The sequence below is a fragment of the Pholcus phalangioides genome, unplaced genomic scaffold, assembly GCF_987345545.1.
Source record: "Pholcus phalangioides strain wild (caught in Gottingen) unplaced genomic scaffold, Ppha-v1.0 ptg000010l_1, whole genome shotgun sequence".
NCBI classification, from domain to species: Eukaryota; Metazoa; Arthropoda; class Arachnida; order Araneae; family Pholcidae; genus Pholcus; species Pholcus phalangioides.
The window spans coordinates 44,832,216-44,859,725 of record NW_028301603.1 but is presented as its reverse complement, the minus strand read 5'-3'; the positions used below and the strand labels follow the sequence as shown (position 1 = coordinate 44,859,725).

Below are 27,510 nucleotides of genomic sequence, written 5' to 3'. Positions count from 1 at the left end.
GACGAGCGACTTAGGTTTTCTGAACATTGCTCAGCGGTGGTCGAAAAATCGAATAGAATGCTTGGTCTCATTTTCAAAAAGGTCTCTTCACGTTCTCCTAGAGTCATTCTTCCGCTTTTTTGAGGATTAGTTCGTCCTGGACTGGAGTATGCTGTAACGGTTTGGAGACCATACCTACAGAGGGACATAGAATTGGTTGAAGGGGTGCAAAGAAGAGCTACGCGTGTCCTTATTGGCACACAGGGCTTGAGTTATGAAGAAAGACTACATTTTTTGAATATGTTTACATTGGATGAATGCAGGTGTCGAGGAGATATGATCGAAGTGTTTAAAATTTTCAATGGGATGGATAGGATGGACCATGAACTTTTAGTACACCGCCAGTCGACTGCTTTTACAAGGAGACACCAGTATCGATTGGTGAGGGACAATGCGAGGTTACGGTGTCGCAGGGAATTTTTCTCTAATAGGGTTGTTAATAAATGGAATAGCTTACCCTTGGAGGTAGTAAATTGAAACACAATTGGCACGTTTAAAAAGAAATACAATCAACATGTTGGGGTCAATCGAGAAGCTATCCATTCTTAGAATAAGACAACCATAAGTATTCTTTATGGGCATTGTATAATATTTTATCATGTGTATATATTGTTTATAGTTTTGTGTTAATTGCATTTTTAATTGGGTTGCTGTTTTTTTTTTTAAATATATGACATCCATATTTTTATGGGCATCTTTTTATCAGCCACCTCATTGGGCATTTTGCCTGTTGTGGTGGTGTATTTGTATTCATTAAGTCTAGAATTATTTCTTTCATTAATTCTGAAATTATTTCTTTCACTATTTCTTGAATTATCTTTCCATTAATTCTTGAATTCTCTTTCATTTTTTCTGGAATCATTTTCATTCATTTTAGATTTATATCTCTTCTATTAATTGTAGAATTATCTCTTTCATTGATTCTGGAATGATTGCTTTCATTGATACTGGAATTATTGTTTTCATTTTAAAAGCGATAAAGTGAATAGAATGCTCAGTTTCGTTGTTAAAAATGTCTTTTTGCATTCTTCTAAAGTCATTCTTCTGTTTTTCCCAGGCTTAGTTTGTCCTGCATTGAGTATGCCATTAGGTTTTGGAGACCGTACCAGCAAAGGGACATAGACTTTGTTGTGGGGGGGGGGGGGGGGTTGCAGAGAACAGCTACTCTTGTATACTTGGCACACAAGACTTGAGCTATAAAGAAAGACTTAATTTCTTGAATATGTTTATATTTGAGTAATGCGAGTGTTAGGGGAGGGGGGGATATGATCGAAGGGTTTAAATTTTAGAGAAGATGGATAGGATGGACCATGAGTTATTAATGGACCGTTAATCAACTGCTTCAACAAGGGGACACCACTATCAACTGATAAGGAACAATTCTAGGTTGTGGTGTCGCAGGGAATTTTTCACTAATAGGGGGTTGTTAATAAGTGGACTATCTTATCTCTGGGAATTATGAATTCTAAACACAACTGATATGTTTAAATAGAAGTATGGTAGGCTTATAAAAAAAAACAACAATTCCCTTTACCTCTGAACTTGTCAAGAACATCCGATAGACACAATTTTATTTACTTGATGCCTTTAATTCATAAAACTGGTCTCAAAAAAAATTGTAGCTTTCTCATTCCTAAATTTTTTAATAATCTTCCAAATGATCTCATTCAGTTCCCCTCATTTTCAATTTTCAAAAAAAATCTTAAACAACACTTGCTACAAATTGCCAATATTGAAAATTACTTTTGAGTTCATCCTCAGATTCAGAATCAACTTCTTGTTATGTGTGTGTTACTCTCTCTCTTTTTTCACCTCCCCCTTTCGAATTTTTATTTCAAATACCCTTGCTGTCAACTCTGCTCTGCCAGTCCAATTCATTCCATAATCGTATGTTGATTTATAGATTTTTTATAATCACTAAAGCACTCCCTTTGACCGTTGCATTATATATATATATATATATATATATATATAAAATATGTGTTTGTGTGTGTGTTATAATTGCACTCTCCCTCCCCAGCCTATTTTAATTTTTTTTTTCCTCCATAATTTTGATTTTTTTTTTTCCCCGTCATAATTTTAATTCTTGAAGATTACTACATAGTGAATTTTTATTTTACATTGTATAGTAATCGAAATGCTATTGAATTAAAACTTCATTGTAACAACCAGTATGGGACCTTGGTGTCTAACATCAATGAAATGTATTGTTATCATTTACCTAACACACATTAATACTTAGGGGTCATTCAAGTATTACGTCAGCATCGATGGGGGGGGGGGGGGCTTCCGATTTGCTGACTTTTGATGACAAGTAGGGACGGGGGTGATGATGCTTATGTCATCAACCACCCTTATGAGAATATGAAATATTCTTAATGGCATCTTACTCTGTGCTCCAAAAACAAGAAAAATCTTTTGCTAGTTTGTAGGCACCTGAACTAACATTCTCCCTTACAGAGCCACTTCAGCAATCTCTAAATGTTTCACGGATCCTTCAAGTGCTCAGGAAATGTGTCCGGGCTGCTTAAGTACTATGAAAATGTTTCCAGGCCGCTTATATAAGTGCTCTGGAACAGTGCAACGCATCACTCAAGTGTTCTGTAATTATGCCACGAATCACACTTAAGTAATCTGGGAATGTTCTGCGGGTAACTTGAGTGATGAAGTGATCTTTGAATGTGCCACAGGCCTACTTCAGTGATCTGAAAATGTACCACAGACCACTTAAATGCTGCTGTGGAATTGTGCCACAGGTGATTTAAGCGATCTGTAAATGTTCCAGTTAGTTAATTTTTACAAACTTGTGTTTGATGATGGGGGGGGGGGGGGGCAAGCCACATCAGATAAACTTTAGGGCCACATTTGGTCCGGGGGTCAAGGGTTTACCATATATAGCTTAAAGGGTGGGTTGCAATGAATTTCTTAAAGAGAAATTTTGAGTTCTTACCCACCCTTCAAATAGCATTGAAATTAACAGAAATCGATTATAATAAACATATAAAGATATGATTTTTTTTTTAAAAACGTTTTTTCAATAAATATTTTTTTTCCTTCTGGGGGAAGCACACAAGTCCCCTATGCCTTCCCTCCCGTGTACATTTCTGATCCCACCAATATGCGTTAGGAGGTGGGGGACAGTGCTGATAAGAGGGGGGGGTCAAAATGGCTAAAATTTGCTGACATAATACTTGAATGGCCCCCTTAAATAAGATGACCATCCGTAATCTTTTTTATAGGCGGTGTATTATGCATTAAATTTTTTTTTTTTTTGTGATGTATGCTTTTATATTGGGTATTTGGGTGATATTTGCCATCTATATTTTTTATGGGCATAATTTTCAGCCACCTCGTTGGGCAATTTTCCTGTTGGGGCCTTTGTATTTGTTTTAATTCTAAAATTATCTTGTTTTATTAATTCTAAAATTATCTTGTTTTATTAATTCTAAAATTATCTTGTTTTATTAATTCTAAAATTATCTTGTTTTATTAATCATAAAATTATCTTGTTTTATTAATTATAAAATTATCTTGTTTTATTAATTATAAAATTATCTCTTACATCAGTTCTGAAATTGCCTTTTATTATCTGGATTCTAGAATTATTGCTTTTGTTAATTCTAATTAACTCTTTCATTAATTCTGGAATAATAATTGCAAATCTTACGTAAAATAAACAGTTCCTTTTTTTGTCAATTACTTTAAAGAAACTCCTGTGGATGCCACAAGAAAAAAAACGGAGATTGCGCTGTTAACACGTCACGTGATCTTCAGATAAATGATGCTTTAGACACCGTTCGTAGCACTGCCAAAATAGTGGCAGCTGATGTTGTGCTCCTATAATCGGGAATAACATTAATCACATTATTAAACAATTGAAAAGTTAACACATTGTTAAACATTTGAAAAATTAACACATTATAGCAATGTGAAGGTTTTTGGTTTGACGTTGAGCAAAAGCTTGTAGTGTTCTTTTTACTGAACTTATTTTATTTTCTATTTATTTTTTTCTTTTTCTCATGTGGTGTGAAAGGACCTTAAAAATCTATGGCCAGACTAATTTAGAATTTCATACGTTATATTCATAAAATGCTGCAAGGAATGTCTGTGTTTGTACAAAATTCTTTTCCAGGTTGAATATCTTTTTTCGGATAAAACTGGCACACTCACACAAAATGACATGGAGTTTCGCCAGTGCTCCATCTATGGTGTTGGATATGAAGCATACCGGGATAGCTTACGTGCAGTGTCTCAGGAGCATGTAGAAAACGTAGGTATAAGTATCTGTGTGTAATTTTATTTTGAGGACTTAAATGAGCCAATCAATCAAATTTGAATTGTCAACATATCATAGCTGCCAAGTTTCTGGATGGCTCCCAAATTCCTACTCCATCTCCCGGACTCCCAAAAAATTCTTATATGTCTTGAATGTCATCCGTAAGATTATATAAAATCCCTACTTATGGAGAAGTAAGTAAGAAAAATACCAAAAGAAATTAAGTGGAAGAAAAAACTGCTGCTTTCTTGTTTTATTCCTAAAATTATGCCACAAGCATATTGTAAATAATCGCCATTGCATCAAATCATAAAAAAAAAAAAAATTGAGGGGGAGAATCAAAAATATATGTTTTCATCAAACAGCCGGTGTGATTTCAGCCTTTGGACATCTGAAATTGGCAGGATGACCTGTATTTCATTTAACCATGAGTCCTGTTAAGTGTGTATGCCCTGGATCAATGACATTTTTTTTATGTTTTAATTTGGGAATAGTAATGGCGTGTAATTCAATCTACTGGTTGGTGATGATTGCAGGGGTGCAAGAGCTGCGCCAAACTGCACCGAAACGGTTCTCTTGCTACATGGTGCGCCAAGACGCCAAATCCCTGCGCATTTGCGCCAATTCTTGTTTCTGGTTCGCGGAGGTACCGCTGATGAACTGTAGTGCATCAAATACCGATAATTTAGGAAAAAGAAGCGTGAAAATTTTGTTCACGGGATGCGTTCTTTCCGAGACACGGAAAAAAAAAAATACGGAGGGAGAAACTTTAAATTTTTTTTCACTTCCCACCATCTACCACAATCGCGTTATGTCGTGACCTTGGAAAGTAGTTCTACTACCTTGAAGTATAAAGTCCTATACTGTTATTGGTTAACCGGCGGGCTGTCAAAGTCCCTGAATGAATATGCCGAATTTTCCGATTTCGGAGACCGTTTTTTCTCCTGCGGGTTATATACTTTTTTCTTTTTTTTTCTAACCAAGCACAACTCAGGTCTACTGCCATAGGCAATTTACTACCTAGTGAGTTGTGCCGGAAGTGTAAGTGCGTGTACCTAACAGTCTGCGTGCATATCTAGTGTTGTGTATGATTTTTCAGTGCTGCCATCTATATCTCAGAAGTGAAGTGAGTGCGGGTTATGTACTGAAAATTACGGTAATTTCGCGGCTGCCAACCTTCGTTCTAAGACCGCATACATCGAAAAGAGAATTGGTTTACTCGTTAATTTACCGACATTTTTCGAAGATCATTGGAAAAAAATGGGATCTGTTAAAACTCCAGCTAAAATATTCATAGTTCTGTCATCTAGTCAATATGTTGCTAGTGTAACTCACTATGATACTCACTATGTTGCGGTCGTGTGATTATCGTCGGCAGTTGCCGATCGTGGCAATTTCACATTGCAAAATCCGGATTTGGTGAACAATTTCTACCCATGCGAAATCTGTTTTTAGCGCTACTGACGGCGTTTTTTTGTTTTTGGTAAACAAAGCTTTTTTCACCCTTTCAATTCCATTCGGCACCCCTCCTAGAGCGGCGCCCAATATGGCCGCACGGTCCGCCACTGCATTGGTGGGGGAGGGGCATGCTCTTAACTATAGTCAAAGGAAGGAGTTTGTACTAGGAGCATGTGCTCATTTTACATAACTTCTGTGAGATACCTTTTTTATATTAATGTCCTACCTTTCCCAAACATGTTGTTGGAGAGAATGAAACGTTTGCACTCCCTCTCATGCATTGCTGGGATGGTACATTACTCCCTCACGTATTGCTGGGATGTTGCTCAACATTGTATCACCAACAGAACTATTAATTATGTGTGATGAATGGGTTGCACTACAATGCAAATAATTACAAGAAGTGAAATCAGTTCAGGGAATAGATAGATATTGGGCAGACATATTCAAACTTTATAACCTTGAAAGCAGCCCAAAGTTCAAAATTTTGCCAGTTTTGGTGAAGGCTTTTTTATCTTTAGCACATGGTAATGGAGACTGTAAAAGAGAGTTCATTGTTAACAAATAAATAAAAGTCTGTTCGAACATTGAAAAATCTGTCCATCTAATGCTTTAATGGAATAAGACATAAAATCTTATGTTCAAGGGCATCAAATGTTTGAAAAAAAATTGTCATTGAGATGCTGAACTTGTGAAAGCGACTCGTGATTCGTAATCTATCAACATGCTATTAGGTTGAGAAATTGTTTAAGTAAATAAGGTATTCATATTTTTCTTGTTTTTTTGCATTTTGCATTTAAATTTAATAATTTGTTTAAATTTTGTGAGAAGCTAATTTTTTTTTCACGAAAACCCTTATTATACTCTGCACGCACTTTTTTTGCTTTATCAGGATGAATAAGATTTTGGTGTTCAAGCAGCAGAAATTCTTGTTGCCTAGGTTTTTAGTATGCGTGATGCTTAATTTGAAAAGAGTCTCATAATTTTTATTCGTCATTTCAGTAATACATGTTTTATTAGTGACAGATAAGATAATTCAGAAAAAATGTAAATGGATTTTAATTTGTGAAGGAAATTTATTTAGAATTATTTGTTTCAGCCATTTTTGGCAGAACTTTTGGCATTTCACAGAAAAATTACTCCTTATATTGCAGATATATTTAATTTTTAGTTCTGCTCCATTTTCAAAATTTCTGCTCCAAAAATGAAATTTGCTGCTCCGAAATAGATGAGGGGCGCTTGCACCCCTGTGATTGGCGGCTTGGCAGTAATCAGTGATGGCTTCCAGGATGTCAAGTTTTTGTAGAGGGAAAAAATCCCTACAGTTTTTCTTTTATTGATAATAAATCCCAAAATGATTTTTTAAAAACTGCTTTTATATTTATTTTTCATGGCTCAAAAACTTCCCTAATACTCATCTTCCAACATTATACGTGATGTTATGTAAATGCACGAGGGGCATACACAAGACCAACCTTTAATGGAGAGAGGGCACTGTGGTTCTCTTCCAGAGAAATTTAGATTACAGGGCTCGGCACGGGTCACTTTTTCCCCTAAAAGTCACTTTTTTAGAAGCTGGTCACTTTTATTACATATTTCCAGGCCCAGGTCACTTTTTCCACTTTTTTTAGCAAAAAAACCTCGGTCTCGCGCGCTTTTTTGCTGTCAGTGTTTTTCTTTTCTTCAAGGAGGAACTTTACCGGTTCAAGGTCGCTAATTTTCTCCCTCCCTTCATTGTACTACGATCGTACAAGGAACCCCTATATATATGAAGGCGTCTTTATCTTTCCGGGAGCATACCGTGTGACGTCAGCATAACTTGATTTCAAGGCGCTTGGAAAGGAAGTTCCTTAGTTAAAGAGTCGTCATTGTATGGAAAAGCCGGTCGGAAAAAAATAGTGTGAAAGGCGTACTTACAACAAAAATTTTTTTCCCCTCCTCCTTTCATTTTCATCTTATTTTAAAATTGATCCTTTATTTTATTTGTTTTAAAAAGTTTTAGTCCTAAGGGCCGAATTCCTTTCTTGGAGCATCGAGCAAGTTACATTTGTTGTTTGTTCTATCGTTACTTTTATTAATTTTTTTAAATATTTGAAATGACGATTTAAGAGAGCCCGTGCAGAAACTAACTTACGCTCAGCGGGAGAATACCAAAGTGTGCGTATTAAAGATGCATACTATTAATACGTATTAAGCGTATTATTAGTACGCTTGGGAGAATACTCTTGTAGCTGGCCAACGTTAAAGAAGCTCGCAAGTATTTTGAATTTACTTACAATAAAAAAAAATCATCCGACTGAAAATCGCGATCTATCTAGAAATAAAATTCGTACTATTTTTCTAACTGGATTTAAATCTCAGCAAGAAACCGTAGCCTCAAAATATGATCGAAAGGAGAACTATTTATGAAAAGATCATAGAAGCCTGCAATTCAACGTTTATGGAAGGATGACGTCACTCTGCTACCATACGAAGGTTTTTAACAACTGGCTGTTGCGAAAATATATTTTGGAAACAGTGAAAATTCAACTGCCCCTGCTGGGAATCGACGAACCCATGTCCTTTCACTTTCCGGTTGAATTTTCTCTTTCCAAAATATATCTTCACAACAGCCAGTTGTTAAAAACCTTCGTGTGATAACGGAGAGTGACGTCATCCTTCCATAAGTCGCCATCTGGTGGCAGCGTCAGCAGTTATGAGCTTGTTGAGTCTGGTCTGGCCGTCCATGTACGGTCCCTTTCAGTGTACACGAGCTCCATGGAAAGATTGAGAGGTTCATTGCCTCTGTAGTCTAGTGGTCTAAAACATTCACCCGGAAAGTGGAAAGGACATATTGCGCTCCATTCTTGGTGTTGTGTAAAAAAAATCGCCTTTTTAGACCTCGGAAGTTATTAAAACGTTTTTGTCTCGTGTTGCTGTTATGACCGCAATAGGAGAGAGCGGAGTCTGGTTCCACGGGTGTTAAACGAGGAAGGGTGCCGAGTTTACTCTTTTTCCGTTAAAAAAAATGGATACTGGCCCTGAGCGATAGTGAATTTTCATTCGTAGTTGCGGCCCGGGTTGCTACATACCGTGATCAAATCCAAAACTGGGGGGGGGGGGGGGGTTAATGCCTCGGACGGAATTTTTGATGGAATGGTATATTTAAGAAAAGGCAATAAATTCCTTTTTAAAATTATTCAATTTCAAGGTCACGGGGCAGTAAAATTACGTTTCCCCTCCAGAAAAAATATCGTATTACGACCATGGTAAATCGGGTGTCCCAGGTGGGGGGGCGAATTCACTGTTTTTGTTCGTTGAAAAATTACGGGAGGAGTCAGAGCTAATGTGGTGACTTTTTTTCGCACTAAAATAGGTAGCCCAGACAGCAGCATCCATAAACTCTATCAACCGCATTTATAAACCCAGTATGTCATTGATTCGATTTTTGTGTTAATTTTATCCTAATTTTCCATATTTCCCGATATATTTCTATCGATTTTTGCATATTAGGTCGATTCATATTATAAATTATATATTTTTTTGTAATTTTATGTGCCCTTTGTCAGCCATCTTGAATTGACCGCCGCAAAACGGCGATTGATTGGCGTGGAAAAAAGTCACCACATTGGTGCTTACAAGGTTCGTGGGAAATTTACTGGGGAAGGCCGCGGAGTCTTTTTCTGTTAAAAGTTACGGGGGGGGGGGGCCCGCGAAATTATACTGTTTCTGGGTAAAGGAGTAAATGTTTTTTTTTGCAGGGGTGTATGTTGTGTGTAAAAAAAAGAAGATATATATATATATATTTTCACAAATTTTTCTCTCAAAAACCAAAAAATTTCAAAAATGGTTTATTTTCCCCCTCACCCAAGGGCAGTATTATTTTGGTGCCCCCCGCCTGTAAAAGAGTAGACCCACCCACCCACCCTTCCCAGTCCAGCCATAGGTGGAGATAGATTTGAAGGTCTTGGGGGTGCGGCAGATGACAATTGATATACATCAGTAGGCTCTTCCATTGACGCTGGGGGGAGGGTGGATTGCCCTCCCTCAACGTATAGCAATTTAAATAATTTGTTTAATTTAATAATTTAAATAATTTGTTTAATTTAATAATTTAAATAATTTGTTTAATTCAATAATTTAAATAATTTGTTTAATTCAATAATTTAAATAATTTGTTTAATTCAGTAATTTAAGTATTATTTTAATTTAATAATTTAAGTATTATTTTAATTTAATAATTTAAATAATTTGTTTAATTTAATAATTTAAAATAATATTGTTAAAAATGTAATTTTAGTTTTTTTTAAAATCAGTATAGTGAATTTCTTAAAATTTGTTGGAACGTATTATACAAACCTAGGTATGTAAATCAATTTGTGCTAGTTAAAAAAAGTTTGAGAACATTTTGTATACATGTCATTCATAGCATAACATGAATGAAAAATCCACTAGAATGTAGATGGGACAAATTCTCTCATCAAATTTTGTGTTATTTCATTTTTTTTCCTTCTTTGAATGTGAAAATTTTTTCCCGTTTTTGCACCCGTTTCAAAGTTTTTCCTGCTTAAATTGATTTTAAGATGGGTTGTGGAAAGCAATATGGGGCCATTCAAGTCAGTAAGCAATTTTTTAGCCATTTTTGACCCTCTTCCTCCCTTGTCAGCAAAATTTTGTCATCAGCTCTGCCCCTCTGAATCCTAACTCATATTTTCATAAAGGGTGGTTGATGACGTAAGCGTTATCCAACCTTCCCCCTTGTCATCAAAAGTCAGCAAATCGGAAACCCCCTCCTCTCCCCCCCCCCCATCGAGGATGACGTAATACTTGAATGGCCCCTATGGGGGAAAATTGCTACTGTTACTTAGAAAGGATGTAATGTTACTCTCTCACACATAGTTGTTGATAAATTTGATAAGTTATTCAAAACTTTTCTGCTTAGCAGAATGCATTTGAGTTTGATTTATTTCACACTATTATGTAAAAAAAGCAATTTCGATGAGCTCCATTGAAATACAAAGTTTAGTAAAAACTAAATTCAATTTCAATTCATTCAATTTGGTAATAATCAAAATTCATTGTCCATTTGGTCTCTTTCTAAAATTATTTTGGTCACTATTTGGTCACTTTTTTAAACATTTTGGTCACTATTTTCACTAGTTTTGAGGCCATGATCCGTGCTGAGCCCTGCACTTAATATGTTAATAAGTGTCCAAAGTTATTAACCTTCAGAAGATAAGTTTAAATTAAAAGAAATGGTAGAACGTTCCTTTCACCTCGTAACTATGTGGTGAAACAAATATTCTACTGTTGCTATCAAACTAGATGAACTTTGAAATTACTTCTTAAACATTTTGTCCACATCTGTGAGAAAGACTATGTCTCTTCTGCAAATATGGATGAAATGTCTGGGAAGTCATATCTCATTGGACCCATGGCTCATTAACCTGGGTTTGTCTTCTCATTACGACACTGGCCCTGAAAGTCATTTTCCTGTAAATGATGACAGTCATGATGTTTTTGTTAGTGAGCCCCCACCAAAAAGTTTTCAAAAAAACATATAGGTAATTTTTGTTTTTTCAACACCTTGACTATGCCATCAGAATTGTAATAAAAGAAAATGAAGAAAATTATCTTTCTACAAGATGCATGAAGATGTAGAAAGCTGCAACTCAGACAAATCAGAATATGTTCCACTAAATTTATCATTCCAGCGACTAAGAGGGCAAGAGCCCAGTCATTCATAAAAATTTATTCTGTACATGCTGAATATTAACTTTTCATTTTGACCTTTTGAAACTCCTTCTCATCTCTTACCTATGCTGAATTCAAAACACAAATTACACAGTGAAACCTTGCTAGACACCGGTGGGACAAAGATATTTGTCTGTAAAACACAGTGACCGTTAGTGAGGAGTTTGAAATTCATACTTTTATTATACCAGGGAAAATATTATTTGGCTGTAAAAGAGGGGTAGGCACATACATCTGAGCCCCAAAGCAGAATGCACCAAAATCTGCGACGTACGTCACAGAACAATTTGGAAGAATTTTAAGAAAAAGTGCAAAAAACACTATTACATGTATGGTGATTTTTACCGCATAACATTTCCAGTTGAGACTAGGTGACATCTCTCCCGGGAGGCACCTACAGATTAAGAGCTTATAAAAATAATATCGCTGAGAGATTAATTTAGATGGGACATTAGCAGCCCGACCTGCAGTCTCATCCTCGTCAAGCGACTGGAAGACCCCACCCTCCAGCTGAAAGACTATGTGGATGAACTAACCCATACCGGAATGCTAGCGAGACCTTCGGTGGTTTCCGGTAGCTAAGCGGTCCCTGGGGTCTAAAGGTAAGCATTATCTCTTGATATTAGGACTATTAAGGAAAAACATGACCTGGAGGCCGTCATGCTACACAGTCAGCTTAGGGCTCGTCACAGAACAGTGCTAAACATTCTGCTTTGGGGCATCTGAGGGGTGTCCGTTAAGAGGGGTTTCACTGTATTTTGAAGGAGCAAGTAAGTCACGCAAAACACAAAGACCATCTATACTTAAAATCACTTGGAGACTTTTGGTTAAGATGGAAGTGTTGTATCGGTTTTTATCAGCTTAATTAATATACTTAAAATATGTATCTTCATTTCTGAGAAGTTGTATTGGAAGATTCGACACTGATTGAACCAGTCAGTTTTTTTTATACTCATGTATATACATGGACAATATTTGATTAAGCTGAATAACTATCTATTAAAACCTTTTACATATGTGAATAATTTTTATATTTATCTATAGTGTCTTGAGTAACGAGATTGATTCGTTCCTGAAAATTATTTTCATCATTTGGAACTGGTACCTTAAAGCACGTTCCCCATATAAAATTATGGAGATCTCATTCGATCATTCCATGCAACCAAAATATCAGAACTGTTGTGAAAAATAATTAGTTTGACTGTGCAGTCCAGTATCCCAGCTTAAATTTCAGTGCACCTGAGCTTTTGTATGTCAAACGGCGGCGTTTTCTTTCTCTTGTGTGTTCCTTAATAGTATAAAATAAATATTCACTTACGAATTGGAGCATTTTATTTAATATTTTTTTGTAACTTGGTTCACTTGCAAGTTGAGACTCAATTAAAATTATGAAAAATAATAAAATTAAACAAATAAATTATTAAATAAATAATAATTAAATTAATAAAATAATAAATTATAATTAAATTAAATTATTGAAATTATAATTAAATTAAATTATTGAAATTATAATTAAATTAAATTATTGAAATTATAATTAAATTAAATTATTGAAATTATAATTAAATTAAATTATTGAAATTATAATTAAATAAATAAATAGTTTATAAGGTTTTCGCGGCCATAATTTGATAAAAATTGTTTTTTCGGGTTCGAAGACCGTCGTCCGTTTGAGTTTGTTCTCAACGTTTCCCCAACACTAGTGGTTGGCATCTTCAGGAGAATTGATAAACTGGATCAAAGTCAAGTTTTCCGGAGTCTCAGGTTGTATTTATGCACATAAGTGGCTTGAACTACACTATTGTTTTGTGATTGGTCAGTTGATTCTATGGCTGGCAGCGTATTGTAAACAGTTGTTATGCTGGTAGAACCTGATTGGCCGAGAGATGTGGAGTTATCTGATTGGCTGTTGTCATCATTCTGTTGCTGGACCTTGAAGGGGAAGGTTCTTGTTCTTCTGAGAGCTGGTGTCCAGGATCTGCTCACTTTCAAAGTTTCTTCTCTTCTATTATAGCTGTTTTTGTGCTTGTATATTTCAATAGCCTCTCTGTAGATTCGTGGGAAGAAGTGGTCAACATTAGCTATTACCTGTGTTCTGCTGAACTGTACACTGTGGTTGTCGTAAAGCGCATGCTCTGCCACCGCCGACTTTTCTGTTTGGCCCATTCTGCAGCATCGTTTGTGCTCTTTTATTCTCGTGGCCACAGATCTTTTTGTGGTTCCAATATAGGATCAGCAAAAGACCACCGTGACCCTCTATCAACACCGGGGATCTACCGAATACCGTGCACCTGTGGTCAGGTATATATTGGAACCACAAAAAGATCTGTGGCCACGAGAATAAAAGAGCACGAACGATGCTGCAGAATGGGCCAAACAGAAAAGTCGGCGGTGGCAGAGCATGCGCTTTGCGACAACCACAGTGTACAGTTCAGCAAAACACAGGTAATAGCTAATGTTGACCACTTCTTCCCACGAATCTACAGAGAGGCTATTGAAATATACAAGCACAAAAACAGCTATAATAGAAGAGAAGAAACTTTGAAATTGAGCAGATCCTGGACACCAGCTCTCAGAAGAACAAGAACCTTCCCCTTCAAGGTCCAGCAACAGAATGATGACAACAGCCAATCAGATAACTCCACATCTCTCGGCCAATCAGGTTCTACCAGCATAACAACTGTTTACAATACGCTGCCAGCCATAGAATCAACTGACCAATCACAAAACAATAGTGTAGTTCAAGCCACTTATGTGCATAAATACAACCTGAGACTCCGGAAAACTTGACTTTGATCCAGTTTATCAATTCTCCTGAAGATGCCAACCACTAGTGTTGGGGAAACGTTGAGAACAAACTCAAACGGACGACGGTCTTCGAACCCGAAAAAACAATTTTTATCAAATAAATAAATATTCTTAAGAGTTTAAAATGGTTTCGAACTGACAGATAACCCTGCTGTTCCATTTTTTTTCTGTACATTATAAATAAATATTTTTCTATTTATCATATTTTTCAGACAAAAATTGAATATTTTCTTACAATCCTTGCGTTATGTAATACTGTGGAGATAAGACGTGTTGTAGATCCTGAAAATGAAGGTGCAAATATTCTGGAGCAAGATTTTGAGTATGCTGGATCTTCCCCGGATGAAGAGGCTCTTGTTAAAGCATGTGCCAAGTAAGTCTTTATTGAAAAAGGTTTTTTTTAGTATAAATTTTTTTAATTTTCAAACAGCTTTTTCCATACAAGGGCAAGGTAACGCATACTAGAGTAGCTGGAAGGAAGAGATACTATAGAGCTCCTTCTTTCTCTCATTATCGCAATGTTTGATTGGTAAGCTTATGGAAGCATACCAATTTTTTTCTTTTCTTCATTGCTTTCGCCTCCAGCGTTAGCGATAACCAAATCAGTTTTCTAGAATGCATTTCACCAATCAGCAAGCAATGCTCTCCGAAGTTCCGGTACACATGTAGGAAGTGCTTGACGGGCTGCAACTCGTCGGCCAAGCATGTCCCACACATGCTCTATCGGATTCAAGTCAGGTGAGAATGCTGGGCATTTCATACGGGTTATATCCTCAGATTCAAGGCATTCGTTTACGATGTTTGCTCGGTGAGGACAGGCGTTGTCATCCATAAATACAAATTCTGCGCCCATGGCACCTCTAAACAAACGTACATGTTGTTCCAGAATGATGTCCCGATGAATTTGGGCTTTCATGGTTCCGGTTTGAACATGCAGATCTGTTCTGGAACCCAGTATAATTCCACCCCAAACAAGCAATGTTGCACCACTGTAATGGTGTCGTTCAATGATGTTGTCTTGGTGGTAACGGGTACCTGGCGTTCTCCATATGAAAGTCTGACGTGAATCAGACTGCAAGCTAAACCTGGACTCGTCGGAAAACATCACACAAGCCCACTGTGACGATATCCACATTGCATGTTCTCTACTCCAGGCTAATCGCTGCCGACAGTGAGTTGCCGTGAGCGGAACACATCTGACAGGCCTGCGAGCATATAGACCAATATCTCCCAAGCGTCTGTACACGGTTTGCCTTGAAACTGTGGTACCCGTGGCTGCAGATAGCTGACGAGACAGGTCGGATGCTGTGCTCCGTCTGCTTCTTTTGGCAGTTACTGCCAAATACCAGTCTTCAATCGGCGTTTTAACTTGGGGCGACCTGTACTGTAACGTCTACTGACATTTCCGTTATCTTGGAATCGTTACCAAAGCCTAGAGATGACACTTTGGGCAATTCCAAGTTCCTCGGTTACTTCCATCTGAGTACGCCCACATTCCAGGTGGCCGATAATTCTACCACGTAAAAAATCATCCACATGCGTCCTCTGTGTCATAACTATTCGCTTATGGCACTGAACGCCTTACAGAACTCTTGTGAACAATTTCACTTCTTTGCCACCATTCCTTATATACCCCCGTCTTACACTCTTGTCATTGTGATGTACTATCGGCATCATCTGGTGGCTTCCTGAAATTTGCATATCATTCTTGCAGATGTGTGTGATAATTCTACAGGTGAAATTTTTACTTTAGATTTTGATTTCCGTGTGATTCTGAATTATTCTTAATTTATGGACATGAGTGTATTAAAATAATACTCCTTTTGTATTAAATTATTAATTTAAAGTAATTTAACAATTAATTTATTTTATTATTTTAAGAATTTAATTATTATTTTAAAGTAATTTTACTCCCTTTATTACTAAATGATCACTACTCCCTTCAAATTTTTTTCTGTATCAAATATTTTAGTTCAAAATATTAAATAATTTAATAATTGAATTTTTTTTAAATTAAGAAATTCAATTTACTTCCAAAATTTATATCAACAATTTTCGATTACATCTTTTAACAAACGCCAACACAAAAAGCACAGCTCACTCAAGCGTGAAGATTGACGGAGTTCACTGAAGCATGAAGAATACCCTCATAACAGAGAGAACCGATTTACGCCAAGACGGCCTCTACTGGCAACCCGGGATAATTTTTATCCTTTCCCCGCGCCGAAATGGATCCTCTCCAGAGAGGGGGGGGTTCGCGTAACTCTTCTCGTGATCTGAGGACTATAACTGGAGTTTCGTCCATATTACCGATTTGTGACAGTTCAAATCCATGTCTTTTTTGCAGTTCAATTATGAACTTCTGGAAAGATTCAATTCTTCTGGGAGTTTTTGTGCGATCTTTGTTCGCTGGCGTAAGCACATGTCGAAATGGTTCATGAGACTAGTGCCTCCCCTCCATCTCTCTCTCTCTCTTTCTCCCCCTCCCCCCTGTGGCCACCTCTCTCAAGGACGTTTTTAGCAAAAGCCATTTTAGGAGTACCCAAATAACAATGTACCTACCTATATAGTTTAAGTATAAAAAAAATTGGCTCTCGAAAGAAATTTCAATCGCTGTACTGTTGATATTTGGCTCTGTTGACAAAGGAGTTTGCCGACCACTGCTATAGGGCTTTAACCAAACTGCTGAGGAAGAAAATAAACTATAAACAATTCTCTTAATTGAAATAAAAAATAGTCTCAGCAAAATAGTTAATCAATAGTTAATAAAACTAAATTCTGAACCTAAAAAAATGATCTAAAATAAAATTCCAGGTCTCGTGTCTGATATATATTGATGTTAGGCTATTTATTGTTTGGTCCACTAACTATAGCAATGGACATGGATTACTACAACCAGTTAGCATGGCATACAGAGCATGACTGCCCTTCTTTATTACTATCACCATCTTACAAGGCAGGACGGTGCTGCCATCTATAAATGGTATTAAGTAGTAGATATATTACAATGTCCAACCTTTTTGCTACACAATTAATTAATAAATCTAGCATTAAACTAATCCAACTAAATTGAGACCACATGAAAGTAACCATGGATAAACTTCCAATAATCTCAAATAAATACCAAATCGACATATTCCTCATACAGGAGCCCAACATCTACAATAAAACTATACCCAATATCTCAAAATCATGATCGATCTGGCTCCCAAAAGAAAATAAAGCAGCAATAATCTGTTCTAACAGAATATATAAAACCAATTTTAATTGAGACCCTTAATCACTGTTGTTGTTATTGTCAATTTATTTCGACAACAAGCCTCTTACTCTGATCGCAGCCTACGGCCCTCCCCATGGTGACGTGAAAGAAACACTCGTTGAAATTGCAATTATCCTCGATGCAATCAAACCGGAACACGCACTGATCGGGTCTGATTTAAACAGACAAAACCCGCTATGAAACTATCTGAGGCAAAGAAATAGAGCAGTTCATTGGCGGACATGATCTTTTTCTTTCATCACTCAAACTCTGACCCACCATCATATGTTCACGGCGACAAAAAGGATGGCCAGACCTAACTTTCAACACAGAAATAGTGCAATGTCTATGTCTAAATAGAAATATAACAGACTTCTCTGTCAGCCTTTATAAATATATTCTGATAGAGCTCAACATCTCTTCTAATGCTGTCTCACTCACAAGGTTCAAAAGTTAATTTCGTCTCTCTCTAACCTTAATAAGCATCTCAGGGACATCCCCAAATTAATTTCTTTAATTAATTATTGCCACAGCTCGAAGGATCTCAATGCCCAAACTGAAGTGTTGAGAAACTTAATCTTCCAGGCTTGCCATAAATCTCTCAAAAAGAAAACATCCAAACTCAATATCAAAACCTCCTGATGAACTCCCCAAGTAAGTGCAGTGCAAAATAAAGTCAAGGCCCTACAACTTAGAATACAAAAAGCCTCCCCAGATGAAAAACCTAGACTTTTTTTAATTTTTAAATGTGAAAGAGCAAAATTTTTTTAACTAATTTGTAAATCAAAAAGAGAAACTTTCAGAGACTTCTGTAACAAAGCTTCTAGTCCTTATGGTAAACAGTATAAAATAGTAAAATCCAAAAGCAAAAAAATCTGTCTACCAGATTTATAAAATAATGTTTTAAGTTTTAAAAAAAATAAGGGGAGAAAAACAGAAATAGAGATAAAAACAACAACAAAAATCATATACACATGACCTGCCACTACTAGTACAAGATATAGTATGACTAACGGGATCCGAACAAGAATTTTTATGACATTCCCGTAACAATTATGTAAATGTGATAACCACAAGTGTCCTTCATTCTGTTATTCTATTCGCAGCTGTCCGTAGAAACTACGAACAGCTGCGATGAACAATGGAGCTATGGAAGACTTTCAATACTATGGATATTGTTTTTAAAAAAATCAGGTCTTTAAGTTTCTTGTGTTTTATTCTTATTATTTTTATTAAATTGCATCGATCTTTACCATAACGATAAATTTGTATATGCATGTGAGAGAGTTCAAGAGAAGACAAACTCGGAGCTGATCTGTTTTGTTTGAGTGCGGAAGGCAATCTATAAAGCCACGTCTAAACCCGCCGCTCTACTCGATGCCTAAATGTGCAAAAACCTGTTTCCGTCAAAACCGCCCCACGCTGTAGACTAAACAGGTTTTTGTGTGGTTCAGCACTGTGGGTCTGGCCAGCTTCATTTGCATAGTTCATAGTCTAGCTCACAAAACTTGTGTCAAAAACAACGTTTCGTCGCAGGTGCCGTAGGAGTTTGTAACATGACGGCTTCGGTGTTATGTTTTTCATACTAATTCTTAGTATCAAGAAAGAATTCTTACCTTTAGACCCCAGGGACCGATTAGCTACCGGAAACCATCGAAGGTCTCGCTAGCGTTCTGGTATGGGCTAGTTTGTCCGCTTAGTCTTTTGGCTGGAGGGTGGGGTCTTCCAGTCGCTAGACGAGGATGAGACTGCAGGTCGGGCTGCTAATGTCCCATCGAAATTAATCTCTCACCGATATTTTTAACTTATAATTCCTTAATACTGTAGATGCCTCCCGGGAGAGGTGTCACCTGGGTTTTCCAAATACCAGGTGTCATCTGGTATTTGGGTTTTGTGTCCTTTTTGTACATTAACTATAAGTTTTATATTGCATGATTAAATATTTCGTTTGCCGGCGGATGGCCACGGACATCCGTTGGTAAATTATTCCTAATTATCGTTGGTCATGTTGGGTGAACCTGGCCAGTTCACCTGGCATGTTGCCAAATGATGTTTTGTTGTGTACAATAATATTTCTGAAACTATATGCAAATTATGTCCAAATGTACTTTGTATGACGTAGTATTTTTCTTGTGACGAAGTGTTCCGGTGGGCCGAGATTATTTTATTTCATAATCAATATAAGTACGGATTGTGTTTGTTGAACAATCGCATTTCATTTCACTCGTTTTACGAGCTTAGTTCTCCAATGTTGTAGCACAGTGGTGCTTTAATGTTTCATGTATCAGCTGTAATGTAATGAAACTTCATCTAGCCTTCAGCTTGGAAATTTCCCGTAATGTCTTTCTAAATTTGCGTTTGTATTTCGGCAGGTCAGGATTTTTTATGAGTTAACACTAAATTCAAATGAGAGCTGTGACTTAGCTTTCCCAGTGCATACTCTGTGATGATAGAAAGTCTTAATGTCTAGAGTACCCGGTGCTGATCAAGTTGATATCGTCAGCCACGTCGAATGGATGGGTCGACTCTGGCTATCCTCATCGTCTGCCTGGTTGCGTCCTGACTCTAAACCTCCCGCAAATTGAGTCCTTTGGCATTCTTCGAATGGACGTCCAATGATCAACATCTCATCAATGGACTTGCATCACTTGCCTGACCAGATTCACTAATCGGTTTTCTGAATGTTCCGCCATTGTGCTAATTCTGAATAGTGCGGCTTGATGTGTGGGGATACAATTTCCAGTGTGTTAGGCTTACTTCAGGAATATTACGAGTCTGCCACAGACGGGTCAACTTCACTGAAGACATCCACCTGAAAACTGTTGGACTTTGGAAGTCGCATGGGAACGGAACTCTTCCAGTCACATGCCAAAATTCCAGACCAGTATCAGATAAGTGCAATAATGTTATGTGAAAATGTTTGTGATACATATTCATCTTTTAATATTATACTAAAATTTAATAACGTTAGCAAGGTGTTCTTTACTAAATTTTGTAATCGTGTTCTTTTTGTGATTTGAATAAATGTCTTGATTTGAAGTATGACTTTGAGTCATTTCCTTTTGCTGTCAAATAACTTGAAAAATAAAAATAGAATGAAGCTGGGCTGGAAGAGAACTTGGCAGCAGGATAAGTCTGGTGGCAGAGCCCCTGGCATTAATTCATTGTACAGTAATTAAAACTCACAGTTTAAATGTATTCATAAAAAAATTTGATCCAGGAATGTATTTCATCATCTTCCATATGAGGGGGGGGGGGAGGAGCATGAGCACCTCCATAAAAAAAGAGCAACAGGGGTAGCACATAAAAAAATTAATTGGCCAGATGACTAGTTGAAATACTCATTCTTTTTGTCTTTAAGGTTTGGTGTTGTTTTGCAAGAAGTAATGGGGAATATATGCCATATAAAAACCAAGTCTGGCATCAAGAGCTATAGAAGATTGTGTACTTTGGAATTCACATCAGAACGGAAACGAATGTCAACAGTTGTCGAAGATGAAAATGGTGAGTTGCTGAATCCTCAATTTACATAACTTATTGAAAGATGATGAATTCAGTAATTGCTTGTGTTGCATTTATTTTAACATTTCAGGCAACTTGATACTGTACTGCAAAGGAGCTGACAATGCTGTGTTGAAATTGGCCAAGTCCCAGTTAAAGCATCAAATAGCAAGACAAATTGATATGTATTCACTGGTAAGTTGTAAATATCTCAGCGGCCTTTAAAATTATATGCTTAAGCATATGACTTTAGTTTGAAAATTCAAACGCTTGGCAGCGCTTGCTGACGTAACATAAAGCGCTTGCCTCGTGTAAACGGGCCTTTAGTTTGAAAATTCAAACTAAAGGCCCGTTTACACGAGGCAAGCGCTTTAGTTGGTAACTTAATTTCAACTTACCGATTCTTCTTGAAACTGTCCACACGATAAGTGGTAAGTAGGCGCTCATTGGATAATTTTTACGGAGGTGAGCGCAGTTAGCGCATGCGCGCTTTAGTCTACTCAAATCCACGGAGAGAGACAGACGCACAACGCGCGGGAGAATAATAGTAATAATTTTTTATTTATCTGGCATTCAGAGAGGTGCTTTTTTTAAAGCTCATAGCTTTCGTAACGATGGATGAAGATGATCAGGTAGAACTTACGATTACTGTGATCAGAGCCCCATTATATGATATTTTTTTTAAAGAATATAAATTTATTCATTTTCACTTACTCAAGGGGGGTATAGTTATATGATACACATTGAGGACGATGTATATTCTGACTCCAATTGAAGAAACGGTTGATAATATTTAAGTTCATTTAATTTTAAAAAACTATTTACATAGGTTAACAATATTAATTCCAAATAATAAAAAAAGGAGAAACTCTTTTCTCACTTGCGCGAGAGCAACACACTGAGCAAGAAGTGGGTCATGCAAGGGAAACAGTTCGCTTGTCCCCTTTTTTCGCCTCTGCCACCCACGCAAGGGGGCGAGAGATGACGCCACAGGGGAAAAAAGAACACACAACATATTATAAACTTAAGTAAGTCATCGAGAAGAAATATAAGATTTCTCTATTTCTCCTCTAAGTTGTAAATACTGATTATATGGTATTTTAATCGATGTTAAAGAGGAGATAATTATGAATTATGTAAGCCGAAAATACGGGAGAAGATTCTTGGCATTCGTAGGAAATTCTAAGGGTTAAAAATTAAATAATAAAAATTCATTAAACAAAAACTATTTCCAAATTTTCGAAATAATTATTATTTTTTAATTTGATCTATAGAGATGATATCTTTATGTTAAATATTTGATCGTGTATTTTTACAACAGATGGCAGCAAATTCGTTCTGGACGAGAGAAATATTCGAAACCCCCCTCTCCAGTTTTTAATATATAAATCCTCCCCACCAGATAAAAAAAATTGTAGGTTCAAAAATATATAAATCCTGACATCACGTCGACAGAATATTCTATAGCTTTTCCCAACATCGAATAATTTTAGCTTGTTTGAACAAGGTAATTTCCATTTCTATAGTTCAACAAACATTCATGGCGAAGATATTTTTCAATAAACTTGAAGATTGTGTCCTCTGGCCACCTCACCATCCAATATTTCGGTGGAATTCTAGCGAAACTTCAGGAGACGACGGAGTATGAACAACTTCACGCTTGAGATCAAAATAAACCCCTCCGTGAGAGAGCAAAATGACCCCTTCAGCGCGGCAGGTCCCGCCCACTGGCGCATGCGCATACGTCTACTTAACCGGAAAAAATAGAACCCTTCTTATCTCACTTACCACTAAATCACTTGTGCACTTGCGCACTTGCCAACTAAAGGCGTGTAAACGGCCCTTATCGTCTGCATACATTGCATCGTACTTGGCAACTAAAAATTAAGTTACCAACTAAAGCGCTTGCGTCGTGTAAACGGGCCTTAAAATCAATGGAAGAAGTAGAATATGCAGGAGTGCAAGAGCTGTGCCAATTGCGCCAAAATTGTTCTCTTCCTACAAGGTGCGCCAATTCCGGTTTGTGGTAAAAGTCGTTATGCAAGTTCGGGCAGATTTATTTTCTTCCAGAGGTGAATCCAGAGGTGTGTGATCCCCCCCTCCCAAGAGCCGAATAATGTGGGAAAAATTTGCCTGGCCGTAAAATACGGGACAATCAAACAAACCTACACAAAATAGATTGCCCCTCCCGACACATTGTCCAAACCCACGCTTGTCTGACAGTCAGTGCCAATCGTGTTTTGGAAAGTTTCGTCGTAGGTGCTGAAGGAGCTCTGATACGACAAAAACATATGTAGTGGGGTCTAGGCAGGCTAGGAACATAACTAGGCTTTGACAACCAGTTTCCCCCCGAGCTGAATGGGAGCCCCACCGAAAGTGTACACTTATTTTGTATAATAATCTTTCATAACCCTTTCAAGGAGAGCCTCAAGGAAAAGTCTGGGGGCCCTGAGAAGGCATGCTATGGCCCTGGGTCTAGGGTTTCCAGACAACCAAAAATGCGTATTCAGAGAGGGATTGCATTGAATGTTCCTGAAGTATTTGAGAGCCTCTGCCTTCTCTCAAAGTTTCTTAGAGTTGGGGGTTCTTTTGTGGCTTGAGCTCTTAGGTACCAGTGCCTATGAGTGTGGTGACTTCAAATGAACTTTAAATTTTTTTTTAAATGAAAAAAAAAATTAATTAAATCAGTTTTTTTTTGTATGGTGCTATATACGTTGTCATGGGGGGATGCATAAATTCTTGCTTTTGCTTTTAGCATGCCTGTGTATGTTTTGAAAAAAGTCAAATAATTGGTTTTGTCATTTCAGTATTGCATACTTTAATTTGTGAAGAAACTTTATTTAAAATTATCTATTTATAATTATCTGTTAAATTATCTTACCATTTTTGGTGAAACTTTCACCATTTTAAGGAAAAATGACCCCTTATATTGCAGATATATTCCGTTTTAACTTCTGCTCCAAAAATGAAAGTCTGCTGCTCCAAAATGGATGAGTGGCATTTGCACCCCTAAATATGTTAAAATTATTTCTTGAGCAATGATTATTGCACTTAGCATCTTTCATTTCTGGATTAAGTGAGCTTGTTGTTGTTGATATAATACAATGGAAATCCTATATAATGATTCTCAAGGTACAAGAGAAACATTTTTTTAAAGGGTTTGTCCTCATTGATGAAATATACAGGGCTTCCACTCGTCCTACTTTTCCTAGCTTTTGGTAAAATGTCCTACTTTCTCGGTTTTGTCCTACCTTTTTTACCAAATCCTATCGACAAAATTTGTGTAATTGATTTTAATCCAGCAGAAAATCATTGATATATTGCCAAATATTACAAATGTTGAAGAATGCAATTAATGATTCTGCCAAAGCAGAAATTTTATCATTTTTAAGGTTATTTGATCATTTTTGTCGCACCACGGTCACTTTCTGCACACTAGGGCGAATTAGACCGGGACCTACAATTTTTTGCTGATTCCATATGGCAGGCTTGTTTTTTATACTCATCGAGGGGTTGGTGCGCTAACCCCTTGATGGGGGACTCCCTGCGGTAGCAATAAATTTTTTGCTGTGGTCAAGTCGCCTTTTTTTGTTGTACCCCGGTGTCAGGAAAGTTTTCTGACAAGGACGAACCGGGTATCGAACTCTTATCTTATCGACCGGGCTACCGCGCCTCCGCTTCTTTCGTTGATTCAGTATGCAATCTGTGGGGGGGGGGGGGGAGGTGACTGAAACAAACTTAAATCTGATCAATATTTCTCTTAACAAAATTTTACCTACATTGTTCCATTCAAATATTGGCTGTTATCGAAATTATTTTTGTTTTAATCTTAGCAAACTACATATGGTAAAAATATTAATGTTTATACACAAAGAAATCCCTCTTGGTTTAATATAAAAAATGAATCAAACCTGGAAAGCAGACGGGGAATTTCCTATGACATTCACAAACCTAAAAAACCATCTTCCAAAAACAGTTTATCTATCTTGCCCCCTAAAAATACAACTTAAACCGTGATCTAAAGAATGACAAAAATTTAAACTCATAAGAAATCTATAATCGACTATATAAATAACCAATGATATTAAATATATATATAATTCCTTACCGCAAATCAAAGGTATATAAATTAAATTTGGTTACCGCTCTGAAAATACGGTGAATTTTGAAATTGGCTAGTAATTTGATTTTTTAAATAATGCTCAAGATTATGCTACTCATTCTGCTTTGAAATGTGATTGCCACCAGTGCAATTTCTTCATTGGTTTGCCTTGGATGATCATATCGGATCCCTTAGGCTCAACAGAAGCGAACCATGTATGTGTTTATGTTTGTTTTGTATGTCCTGTAATTACTCTGGTGTAGTTATGTACGTGTGTGTGTGTGTAATGTTATTGTTAATAAATTTCAAATTTCAAAGTATGTTAATTACAAAATCCTGAAAAAACTTTAAAAAATGTACTACCAGAAACACACATTTTGAAAGCAATGCAGTTAAAAGATGAACATTAATAATAATAAAAAAAGAAAAATACAAATACAATGCCACAACAGGCGGATCCAGGCAGTATTCTCACCGAAAGAATGATGAAACTCTGATCAAGCCACATCGACAAGAAAAACTCCATAAAGTGTTATTTTTGCAAGAAGCCCGGTCATGTCAAGAACAGATGCAGAAAATATGTAGAGTGGAAAAGGAATCATCCGGAGAAAACGTCCAGGAGCTCAAGTGAAAATAAAGTGAGCGCCGCTCAGTGAAAGGATACCTTGCTTTCACTAGGCATATGATTGAAAAACTGGATTGTGGATTCTGGTGCCACTCGCCACATGAGTAATGATATCAATTTTTTCACGTCGTTAGATACTTCGTATAAAGATAATATTGAAGTCGCAAACGGGGAAACAGTTCATGTGCTAGGCATAGGTTCGGGGAATATGCTATTGAAAAATTTAGACGGTACTGTGACAAAAGTGTTACTTTCGAATGTGTTGTATGGTCCTGATGTCGTCAGTAATCTGATATCCGTTTGTCAGCTAACTTTGCATGATGCTTCCGTGAACTTTCATAGTGATTATTGTGAAATTCTTATAGATGGAAAGCAGATCGGTATTGCTGACTCTGTCAGAAATCTGTACAGATTATGGTTTTGTGAGTTAGATAAAGTAAATACAGTGACTGGACATAAAGAAAATTGTGTACACACATGACATTGAAAAATGGGTCATAGAGATGTGGAAACCATCAAGAAGATGCATGCTGAAGAACTTGTTCATGATTTGAAACTCATTGACTGTGGTATCAACATGTCCTGCGATACATGCATGAAAGGGAAACTTTTGAGACTACCATTTCCCAAAAAATCCACGAGTGAGTCGTTAGATCTAATTCATACCGATGTGTGTGGCCCGACGCAAACGATCACACCAAGTGGAAAGCGGTATGTTGCCACATTCATAGACGACTATTCGAGGTACACTCAAGTATATTTGTTGCCACAAAAATCGGATGTATCCGATGCTCTAAAATGGTACCTGAATCTTGTTGAAAATAAATTCGGTTGAAAAGTAAAGGTGATTCGATCCGATAGAGGAGATGAATACCTGAACCGAAAGTTGAGGAAATTCTTAGCTGATAAAGGTGTGCAAACTCATCTAACTGCGGCTTATTCTCCACAGCAGAATGGGGTAGCAGAAAGGAAGAACAGGACTTTGGTCGAGATGGCACGTTGTATGCTGATCGATGCAGGCTTACTGAAGAACTTTTGGGGTGAAGCTGTGCTGACGGCTGGCTACATTATGAATCGTGTTCTAACTTGAGTAAAGGACAAAACTCCTTACGAACTGTGGACGAACAGGGAGCCTACCATCAAGAACCTACAAGTTTTTGGATCAAAGTGTTTCGTTCATGTACCAACAGAGAGGCGTCAAAAACTCGATAACACAGGGGTACAAATGATTTTCCTTGGGTACGACGAGGAGTCGAAAGCCTATCGCTGCTACAACCAATCATCGAAAAGGTAGTAATCAGGCGAGATGTCAATTTCTGTGTACAACATCGATCAAGCGACAGCTTCGACCCGAGTGAAGATGATGTTTGTGAAACTGAACTTTCTGGCTCCGTGGAAATAAAAACTCAGGAGGAAAAATCCGGAGACCCTACAGCGAAGGATCCCAGAAGTGACGGATCCCGAATTCGCGTTACACAAAGGTCAACTATAAAGGCATCTCTCCCAAGAGATTCGAAGTGATGAGAACAGGTGACGACCATCGCATGGGGAATAAGAAGTCGGGGGAAAGTTTACTACGTGTGTTTCATTTCTCTCTCGTCGCTGTCTCTTTCCCTTCCACACTCCGCCCGCCCACAGGAAATTTATCAGAGTCATTCTTTTCTATCTTGACTTTCAAAACAATGTTATCAATGTCATTAAAGCTTTGC

General features: G+C 37.1%; 1 protein-coding gene across 4 annotated transcripts in view; it reads left to right on the top strand.

The window, feature by feature from the left end:
* LOC149081576 (phospholipid-transporting ATPase IF-like) overlaps positions 1-27,510 on the top strand; it is a 189,722-nt gene that overhangs the window by 50,272 nt on the left and 111,940 nt on the right. For all 4 annotated transcript variants that reach the window (XR_016193471.1, XM_089238531.1, XM_089238533.1 and 1 more), the window contains exons 12-15: positions 4,172-4,309; positions 14,527-14,687; positions 20,935-21,077; positions 21,166-21,269. Coding sequence is in view for 3 of the 4 variants with exons in the window: in XM_089238531.1 (XP_089094657.1) it covers positions 4,172-4,309; positions 14,527-14,687; positions 20,935-21,077; positions 21,166-21,269 (546 nt within the window). In the remaining variant the exon portion in view is untranslated. The remainder of the gene's footprint in view (positions 1-4,171; positions 4,310-14,526; positions 14,688-20,934; positions 21,078-21,165; positions 21,270-27,510) is intronic.